General features: G+C 53.2%; 1 protein-coding gene across 1 annotated transcript in view; it reads right to left on the reverse strand.

Annotated features, from left to right (window-relative positions):
- SCD (stearoyl-CoA desaturase) overlaps positions 1-5,891 on the reverse strand; it is a 20,572-nt gene extending 14,681 nt beyond the window's left edge. The window contains exons 1-2 of the mRNA XM_083844715.1: positions 5,658-5,891; positions 1,620-1,905 (exon numbers count right to left, since the gene is read on the reverse strand). Coding sequence (XP_083700841.1) covers positions 1,620-1,905; positions 5,658-5,684 — 313 coding nt within the window. The 5' untranslated portion in view covers positions 5,685-5,891. The remainder of the gene's footprint in view (positions 1-1,619; positions 1,906-5,657) is intronic.
- Between the last annotated feature and the right edge of the window lie 4,396 nt (positions 5,892-10,287).

Here is a 10,287-nt window from a genome sequence, read left to right on the forward strand (position 1 = left end):
GCCTGTCAAATTTTCACAAGGGAAAGGTCAGCAAAGTTTTCTTTCATAACGGCCCTGTGAAAGGCCACAGTGACTGTGTGGGAACAGGGAACACTGCCTCTGTCCCCACTGATGCTGTAGCCAGCATCTGAGTCCCAGGGCCTCCAGTGATGCTCATCCCCAGGCCTCTTCCTGTGAGATGTTCTAGTGGTAGGAGAGGGACAAAGTCAGACTGGCAGCCCAGGAAGCCATCTCCTTCCCAGCCCAGATGCGATGCTCCTAGCTCACAGCTGTCAGGAGGACAGGCTTTGAGACTGTGACTGTCCCAGGGTCCCATCCAGCAGGGACACCAAGGCAGAGCAAGAGACTCCAGGAGGACATCTCTGGGGCCTGTCCAACTCCAGGAGGACCTCTATGGGGCCTGTCACCAGGCGTCAGCTCAGCACTTTGCAGGAGCACCACTGAAACTAAAAGCAGTGCAGCCATGCCAGCAGGTCTCAAATGTGACCAGGGCTTTTTATTTCAGGATGCCCTGCTTCACAGAAAGGCCAGGGCTGAATGCAGGCTCTAGACCTCCCCATTGCGAACAGTTTGGCTTATTGAACCCTCTGGGAGTCCACACAAAGCCTCATGGAAAGTGAGGCTCCCCAGCAGCTCGGGCCCTGGTCCCAGCTGCCTTTCAAGCAGTCAAAGGAGAATTTTGGTTCCTGCCCAGGGAAAGGTCTCACAGAAAGGGGAGCTTCTCCTAGCTACCTTCTGCTCGGTTGTGCTTTCCATTGGAATTTGCAGCCTGGAGAGCCACTTATTTATTTTTTGAAAGTTGTCAGCCTTAATTCTGGGATGATGGAGTCTAATCTGTGCTTTTATAAGAACAGTACAAGACTGGACTTCAGACTTAATTCTTGACTTTTACCCTCAGAATAACGGTATTTTGTCTCTTTCCCTTCACACATACAGAATCTCTGCAGGCTATACAACCTCCCTTGGTAAGGGCAGGAATGGTTTTTATTTCTGGCAGCAGCCTCTCACCAAATACCCTGTCTCTTGCATTCCCAGACACCCTCGAAAGTGCTCTTGCTAGTATCTTTCTTCCTAACTTTCTGGGACTGTCACAGTGCTCCATCAAACATTTTCTGTGCTTCAACTTGGTAGTGGCTGCACATTCAAGTGTAGGCTACTTCCAAGTCTAGCAGACCAGAATTGCTTCATGTCAAGATTTTTTTTCCCCCCAGTCAACATCAGGAATATTCCTGAGAGGGTCGAATGTACCAGAAAATTGGGCCCCCACCTCTGCCAGCTCACATTGTAATGGCCAGTCAAGCAGAGGACCTCCACGAGCCTGCAAGGATGCAGTAAAGTAGGAGGAAAGATCTTTCCCACATTTTGCCTAGTGCCTATGCAACAAGTTTACCCTTTACGCAGCCAAGTGGTCCCCTGCCAAATTCTTCTCCTTCATGACCTTACAGGAGACACTATCATGCCTTCCCACAGCTTGCTATGAAGCTGGCTGAGCACCTCCTTCTAACAGAAGACCTCCAATTCTTTCTCCTCCCTGAGTCTGCAGGCATGGAGGAAAAAAACATCACCACCCAACAACAATATTTGCAGATGTCAAGAAACAAGCGGAGGAATGTGCTTACCCCATGCCAAGGTCTGGATCTTTGCAGAAGGTATCAGTGTCAACCCGAATACGGCCCCTAGGTGCAGCAGGCTCATGAGGATGATATTCCTCCAGACGTATCGCATGGGAGGCTTGGGGCCCTCCTTCTCACGGTAGGTCTCATCGAAGATATCGTCTACCATGCCCCGGGCTGCTGCCAAGTCCTCATGACTGAGTAAGTCCTTCTCCATGACGGCATCCCCATTCTTGGTCACCCGGGAGGTGACAGTGCCGACAGTGGTGGTGCTGGAAGCGGAGGAGAACTCCTTGGAGAGGTGGCAATGGGTGTTTTTGAGAAAGAAAAGAGGGAAAACAAAACAAGAAATTGGTGGTTACAAATGCAGGAAGCTGCAAGATGAACAGGTAGGCTGGCAGTACCACGACTCGCAGCCTGCAGTTTCCCTGGCAGGCTCCATTTGTTCAGCTTTAGCCCCTGGCACCAAGAACAGCCACTCTGGCCCCACCAAGTGATGGCCTGCAAAATGGAGAAAGCCTTTTCTTTCCTGGGGGAGGAGGTGAACGGCAGACACCATGCAGAAAGTAAAGAAAAAGTCTTGAAAGCCAGTCTTTTATCCACCAGTGGCTTTGGTGAGTTCTTCTGCAGGCTGCAAGGATTTTTATTTTCCTTCAGTTTTATTAGTGGGCGTTTTTAAGGTGGGTTTGCAGTCTGGGCATGTGCACAAGCAGACAACAATAAAGGAAACCTTGTGAATGAACAAAGAGGTGGGAGAGAAATATGATCTGAAATATGATTTTATTTTCAATTGTTGGGCTGCTCCTGACCTCCTGTGTCTTTGTGTAACCCCACTAGGGATCACAAGGGAGCATCGGGAAGCATCCACGGGGGTTCCTCTGGGGGGGCTCTTCACATCCCCGTGCCTCACCACCCGGGCTAGGATGCGGCAAGACCTCGCGCGTGGAGACCAGTCAGACCTGCAGCTCCTATTTCACAGCTGCCGTTGAGCCTCTTATCCCTCTCCCGTTTTTCCACCCACAGGCAAACTGAGGCAAGGGAAGGCAACCCCGTGAGCTGAGGCCACCAATGCAGGGATAGGAAGTTTTAAGGAGCAAGCTCGTTGGGTCTGGCTCCCGGCTCCCTCCTGTAACCATGACACAACATTCCCTCTCCACATGCTTGTTTGCCCTGGCGCAGTGACAGCCCGCCCGAGCAGGCACGCATGACGAAAGGCGCAGGCAGGACTGACCCTAATGAGACAGGTCACTGAACCCTGAATCACCGATTTCCATCTCCATCCTGACAGCCGCGTGTTTGCTGGCGCTCGCAGCCCTTCCTCGGGCCCGAGCCCAAGCACACGCCTGGGCTCGACCCCAGAGGTGCTGAGCACGTGGGACATGGCTGGTGGGGGCACGCTGCCCCGGTCTGCCTCCTGCCTGAAGGCCACGGCCCTGCGCTGCCTGCCTCCTCCGGCAGCCGGGCCGTGAAGCCCCCCGGCAGGAGCAGGAGAGACAGGGTGGTGGGGGAGGCCGCGGCAAAGCCGGGAGCCTGCAGCCGGGGAGCTCCTTTCCAGACCGAAACCTTTCCCAAATCAAAAGCAGATTGAACCCCAGGCACTCGGGATTCGTGGAAGACCACCGCTCTGCCATGGCCTAGTTTCCTGAGGGAGGCATTAAAATCAGGCCAGGCAGCTTACGTGGCCACCCCAACTCCTCCCTTTCCCAAGGGTAGAAACTAGAGGGTTACAGACATACCTTCCTACAGGGAGGAGCTGGTAAAGCTGGGAGATTCCCCGCATTTGGGAAGTAAAACGATTGCTACACGAGGAGCTCTCTAAGTTTTTCCTTCTGGAATCGAACGTATCCCAGTTAGAAAGGAAAAACCCCGGATCCTACTGAGCACCCTGATGTTTCCAGTGAACCCAGGCACCGCTGAGTGCGGGACCAGCCACCTCGGCATCCCGGCTATGGGCCATCCCTCCCTGCTTTTCTATTTAACGTCAGTTTGAGGGCGTGATATCCCAAGCTGCTGGAGAATTCAGCAATCGCCCCAAAAAGAGCCATGAGAAATGACTTCTAATCCGGAGATTAGACAAGCAAAAGTCCTGCCTGTTCCAAAGTGTCAGATATTCTCGTCTGACATTTTGGCAGGAAGGCACAGTTTTCTTCCTTGGCTGGGAGACAATCTACCAAAAAACCTAAGACTTGTCTATGCAGGAAAAATTCCCAACAGAGAGCTGGTGGTATAATTAGACGGGTAACGCTCCCCATATGGACATGCTGCTTCCAGAGTAAGAATGTGGGGTTGGAGTTGCATTTTTTTCTCCTCCGTGATAGCTTATGTCACTGTCAGAGTTACACGGGAGCAGAGGAGGAGGAGGCAGAGGCAGAGTGCAAAGGAAACAGCAGAGAGGAAAAAAAAAAAAAAAAAAAAATCATTCTCCCAGCATCGCAGTAGCCACATGAGAAATTTTACCAGCATGCCTTTGCTGCTAGAATTACCCTGAAATAATTGAACTGGTCATTTCTCACATGTAAACTAACCTTAAATCAAAAGGGCTATAAAACAGCTGTGAAATACAGCTCTACCTTTACAGCCTTGATGAGGGGGAAAAGGGAGGGAGAAGTGGGCAGCTATTTAGCTGGAGACCAGGGAAACAAGGAGAAAAGAAAGGATTTTTATCCCCTTATGGCCACAGTAGCTCCGGCGGCTCCTACCAAGGAAAAAGGAATGGGAATTGATCTGGGGTCTACAGACGAGAGGGGGAGGGAGCCAACTAAATCATTTTCAAGAGCTCTCCCTCCTTTCTGAATGACTTGGCAGCTCTCATCTGCAGAACAGATGTGCTCCCCCATCTCCACGCCTCCCCACATACCCTACCAGCACCGAACACTCAATAGGTGATCCTGGCAGCCAGCCAGCGCTACAACCAGCTGCAGCTCAAAGGCTCCAGCGCTGGGTTCAGCCTAGGGGCCCCAGGGCACTGAATCTCAGGTCCACTGTATTTAAATATGCCCAACGTGACCCAGGGACAGGATTCTTCCCAGCCTCTAGGATATGCCCCAAAGTACACGTCAAGACCAAGGAACGTGGTCCGAGCACACTGTCCTTGGCATCCATTTCGGGTGGTGTGAAGAATACAATTATTTACATCACAGCATCCCTGGAAGGTCACAGCACCTGCACAAAAAGATGGGGAGAGACCCTGCGTGCTGGCGATAGGCAAGGCAGCGGGGCTGTGGTTTACCTCCCACTCCTTGGCATAGGCAGAGGTGGAAAGGATGGGAACACAAGAGCAGGAGCATCAGGATCAGCCCCTGGTTCCCCTCAGGTGAAGGGTGATAGCCAGGAGGCAAAATATAAAAATAATAATACAAAAAAAAAAATCTCTAGAGATCCAACAACTCTACATCTCTTCCTGTTGCCGGGTTGTTATTCAGACTGTCTTATGCCAAAAATGGGCTGTCTCCCCATTGTATGTTTGCTTGGCTCTGGCAATGCAGACACAGTCATTCATTTCATCTGGGCAGCTGGCCACTTTCACCTTGCGTCTGTCCTAGAGACGCTCCCTGCTGCAATGTTTGGCTTAAAAGCACTGTTAAGTAAAACCCCTTTATTTCGGAAGAAGAAATAAAAATCACGGTCTGAGCACTACCAAAACCCCACAACCTCATGCCGCAACGGACCTTCCTCAACAGCCCTTACCAGCAGGCTTGGATCGATGTTTTTAAAACAAGCCTGTATTTTCTGCCCACTTCATTCGAGGGTGCTCCCCACCTCCCCGAGCCCTCTCCGGGGAGATAACCCCAGCGGCGGATGCCCCCGCTCCCTCCGCCACCTCCCCGCGAGCCTCAAGGGCGCACCGATCGCCTCCGCCCGGCGACGGCCACGCACATCGGCGCCCGTACGAGCGCGCACGGACACGCGTGGCTGCCCACGCCGCCGGCAGCAGCGGCAGCGGCGCAGGAAAGAGGCTGCGAGGAAGGAGGCCGGGGCGAGGCCGAGACAAAGCGCGAGGCGAGGCGAGGCGAGGCGCGGGGCCGCCCGCAGCTCCGCGCTTACCTCCTCCTGCAGCAAGTGCGCAGGCATCGGGCAGGGCTCGGCTCCTCGGCGGCGGTGCGCGGCTGTCCCCGGCGGCTGCGGGACTCTGCCTCCTGTCGGCCCCCTCGCCCGGCGAGCTGTGCGGCTGGGGAGGCGGGTGCGGAGCTATTTAAGCGGGGCCGGGCTCTCCACGCCCCGGCCTCCCGGTGACCCCCTGCCCGCGGCGGAGATGCGCGGGGTCAGCGCGGCGGGCGGCGAGGCGAGGCGCGGCGCGGCGGGGGCCCGGCTCTCGGCGTGCCCGGGGGGGGAGGCGCGGCGGGGCGGGGCGGGGCGGGGGGCGGGGGGCGGGAGGAAGGATGCTGAGGAAGAGGAGGATGGCGAGGGGCAGGCAACTCGCATGATGCCTGGCCGCTTTTTTTTTTTTTGCTTTGCTTTTTTTTTTTTTTTTTTTTTTTTAATCCTCCCTCCCCCTCGCGAGCCGATTGGCTGCGGGAAATTTGGTGCCACCTCGGCTTGCCCTCGCCATTGGCTGCCCGCAATCTGCTGTTCGCTCCCCGCGGCGCGCACCCTGCGCGCCGGCTGCTGCGCGGCTCCGCGCTCGGCTCCGCGCTCGGCCCCGCGGGGAGCGCGCCCCGGCCCCGGCCCCGGCCCCGGCCCGACGCGGGGGATGCTGCGGGTCCCCCGAGGGGCTCAGCGCCGGCAGCCGCCCCCCTTGTGTCCCCTCCGCTGGGGCACCCGAGGGGCGCAGGGCTCCCCCGCCATCCCCGGACAGCGGCAGGGTGCGGTGGGGAAAGGGGCTTCACCCCAAAACAGCTCCTCGGTGTAGGGGTCTCTGCGGGGAGCATTACGTATATATATATATATATATATATATATATATCGTATGTTTTTTGCAGAGAAAAGCACATTCGTAACTGTGCGTCTGGATGGGCATGTATATTTGTATGGGTGTTTGTCCTGACATGCACAAAGAGTCTGAAAAACGTTGGCTGTAACCTTTAAAAATGAATCCTGGCTATTTTCTGCCAAAAAACAGTCCCTTCTGGTGGAGGGTGGAAGGAAAAAGAAAAAAAAAAAGCGCTCAGTTGCTATCAGCTATTTTCCATAACAAGTTTCTCACCAGCCCCAGTAATACCAGTAACAGGGAAACCTAGGCTCTTTCCCAGGGAGACCTTCCCCAGCAAGTGAAGAGGAGGGCACTTCAAATAAAACCTTGGTGGCAGGGCTTGTAGGCAGCTCTCCTAACCCCACCAGCTGGACACCACGCCAGGCTCCCTGAGATGTTTAGCAGCAAGGCCTGGGGTGCTTTAATGCCATTACCCCAGCCAGGGCACGCTTCGGCTCCTTCCCCCAGTCATGGTGTGTCCCATGCTCAGTCACTGCCCACCCGTGGCACACGAGTCACGCTGGAACAGAGATGACAAAAGCCATGCTGAAGTGTGCCCATATGCCCTGAACCACATCCTATGCAGGCAGCTATCCTGCAGCCATGGAGCCGACCACACAAGGTGCAGCCAGACAGCCACGTCCCTGCGGAGTCCATCCGCGGGCTGATCCTCCTCACGCACAGTGGGGCTGATTCAGTGGCAGCTGTCAAAAGTGAGCTGCATTGTAATCGCTGGGAGGGAAAAGTGACGCTGAAAAATAACAGTAAGCCAGTTGTTCTCTGTTCTAGAGGTGTCCGGCAAAGGGGAAAAATGTGTGTCTCCTTTTTCATTTCACTGTGATGAATGAAGAGGTCTGAGAGGGGTCTGTGGTTTAGTTTTACATTAGAAAATTGAGTCTTGCCTACTCTCAAACACAGTACTGAAACAGAGAGCCCACATAAGAAGACACTCCTAGACAGTGAAAGCTGGCATGAGTCAGAAAGGGAATTGTAACCATGTCTTAAGACTCTCCCTTAAATGTTTGGTTAACAGTGCTGATGGTTACTGAACACTGGGGAGAAATGATGTTTTAGTTAAAGATTCTGCTTTCTATATGAATGTTGGAAGAACCATAAACAGTGCTAAAAACTACCCTAAGGAAATAAGACTCCTGCTATCTTCGAGGGAAAGAAAACAACAAGAACAATAAACAACAAAACAATGAGATAAGTATAGAAGAAAAAAAAGAATAAGGTGGTGCTTGTTGATTAAAAAAATATATATAACTCCTCATGCCCCATGGTGAAAATAATCTCAGTGCCACGAAGCAAGGAGAGAACTGGAAATGCTGCTGGTTGATGAAAAGGAGGCTTCTGGGGATTCCAGGTTTGTGATTTTGCAGATACCCAGACCCACTGGGGCCTTTTGCTTTCCCACCAGTTCCGTTCTTCAGAAGCAGAGCATGGCTAAGGGGAACTTAACAGGGAGAACAGACTTTGCCATCCTCTAAAATCAGCAGCACTGTGCCTGCCTGCTCCCAGCCGGCAGAGCTAAGTTATCTGAACAAACCACCAGGATTATCCTTGCCAGATGATCCCGGGAGGTGACCATCACATCCTTTTCTTGCCTCACGATCCCGATGGCGAGGCTGGGGCACGGACACCTTGGGGGGCAGATTGCCCTCCCGTGCCGTGCCGAGCCGTGCCGAGCCGTGCCGAGCCGTGCCGTGCCCGCCAGGCTCCCCCTGGCGGAGGGCTGCTGCCTGGAGGGGAGGGCGAGGGCAGGGAGGTGAGGCTGGGGGTCCAGCTAGGGGTGGAAGCCCCTCACCCCCTGCCCAGTGCATGTGCAGCTCTGCCACACCGAGCTGGAAAGCGACCACACGAGGCTCGAAGATGTGACCTGCTGGGCTGGAGCAGCCCCGCTGCCTCCCTGGAGGGGGGTCTGGGGGCAGGAAGGTCTGGGGGCAGGGAGCTCTCATCTATCGACAGGTTAATCTCTGCTGCAGGTTCTGCCTCAGGTCTGCTGCTCAAGGCTTGAGACAAAAGGGGTGATCGACAGGCAGACCAGGTGGGAACACAGACATTTCTAGCACACATACAGCAATACTGCGTAAACCGGCCTTTTCCTGCACCAGTTTGTATCTCTTCCCCCCTTCGAGGGAGAGCTGCCCAGCTGAGCCTTCAGTAGAGCCGTCAGTGGCGGAGTTCACCAACGCTTCAGGAAAGATTCAGCTTTAGTCATTGTCCCCAGGAAACTGATTCAAATCTTCTGCATCTGGTGACTGCTGCCTAAGGTCATGGTCTTCTATAAACACGTTGATGCAATGCCAGAGCCGTGGCACTGGGCAGTGAGGAGCAGCAGATGCACCATGGGCAGCACAGACCCTGAACTTCAGCACAGACTTTCTTCAAAACTGCACGGTGCTAACGTGAGGCGGCTTGCACCTTCCTGAGAAGTCCTCCCCATTGAGGCCCAGTCAAGGCATTGTACCAGGGAAAAGTTCTTGCAGAGTACTTTTTATCAGCAGGTCTCAAAGTGGGTTATCAAGGCTGGGGAAAGAGAAGCACCAACCATCAGCGGTGCCACCAGTCACAGTCTGTGAGCAGTGCCCTTATGAGAAAGTGGTTGCATCTCCCTCATGGGATGCACTAACCAACCTGATTTTCCTACCATAGTGCCACTGGCAGGATGCAGAAAAAACGTTTCATCAAAACATTCTCCTTCTCCCCCAAAAAATCAAATAAAATAGTGTATTGCTTTTCCACACAGCAGTAAGTTTTGCAAGCAGATTTTGTCTGGTGTTGACATCTTGGAAATTTTGGTGAATCTCCTCAGTTACCCCCTCCAAAAGTGTTGAAAAAGCCACACACAGCAAAACTTGCTGCAAGGGCTTTGCAAGGTTTGTTTCATGTTGTTTGTTTATCTTCTTTTACAGCATTCCCTGCCCCCCACCCCTTTTTTTTTCTATTTCATCACTGGAAGTTGAAAAAAAGGAAGAGAATCAAAGAAAGAGAGAGCAAGCTGAAAACTGGGGAAAGAGCTGACCCATACCCCTTCTCCTCTGCCAAAAATAAAGCTTTGCAAAAATTATCCCAGGACTATTTTCTGCATCTCTTGCATTGTTTTCCTGACGAAGTATGAAGCAATTCAAGCTTAGGAGCTTTTTTTCTAGGGATAGGAGAATTATGCCAGGGCCTTTAATCCCAGGAGAAGTGCAGGGGTGGTTTATTGTCATTTCATCGGTTCTGCTTTCTTCCTCCTCCCTCCCCTCATACAGAATCTGCCCTTCAAAGGCATCGAGCCTTCTGCGCAGAACAGATGAATACCAACGTGGTTCACCACCGGCTGCCAGCAGCTTCACGGGTTAATTGTTCCCCAGGTATTGACAGGGGCGTGCAGTTATGTGTTGCAGAGAAATGAGGTGACAGCCCCCAGCTACAGAATGAGTTGGGACAAGACCTAGCTCAGAGTTCAGTGTGAACACCTGCGTGAGGATAAGGTGGTGGCAGCTGCAGGTCTGCCAGGATTGTCAGCTCCAGGAACTCAGAACCAGGAATCAGACCCCAGGTCATTGGGTTGCCATCCTGGTTTAATGTTGCTTTCTCCCCTTGCACTCCCTTTTGGAATCTGGCGTCCCTGGGTTGTATTTACACATACATGCTCTTCCTTGGATAGGAGAGGTGGCAAATGGCCTTCCTCCTTGAAATGGAAAGCTAGGACTGTGTATTCACCTGGCTCCAGAAAGAGGGAATTGAGGAGTCTAATATCATGGCATTCCTCAAAAG

The sequence above is a fragment of the Anser anser genome (genome assembly GCF_964211835.1).
Source record: "Anser anser genome assembly, chromosome: 7".
Lineage (NCBI taxonomy): Eukaryota > Metazoa > Chordata > Aves > Anseriformes > Anatidae > Anser > Anser anser.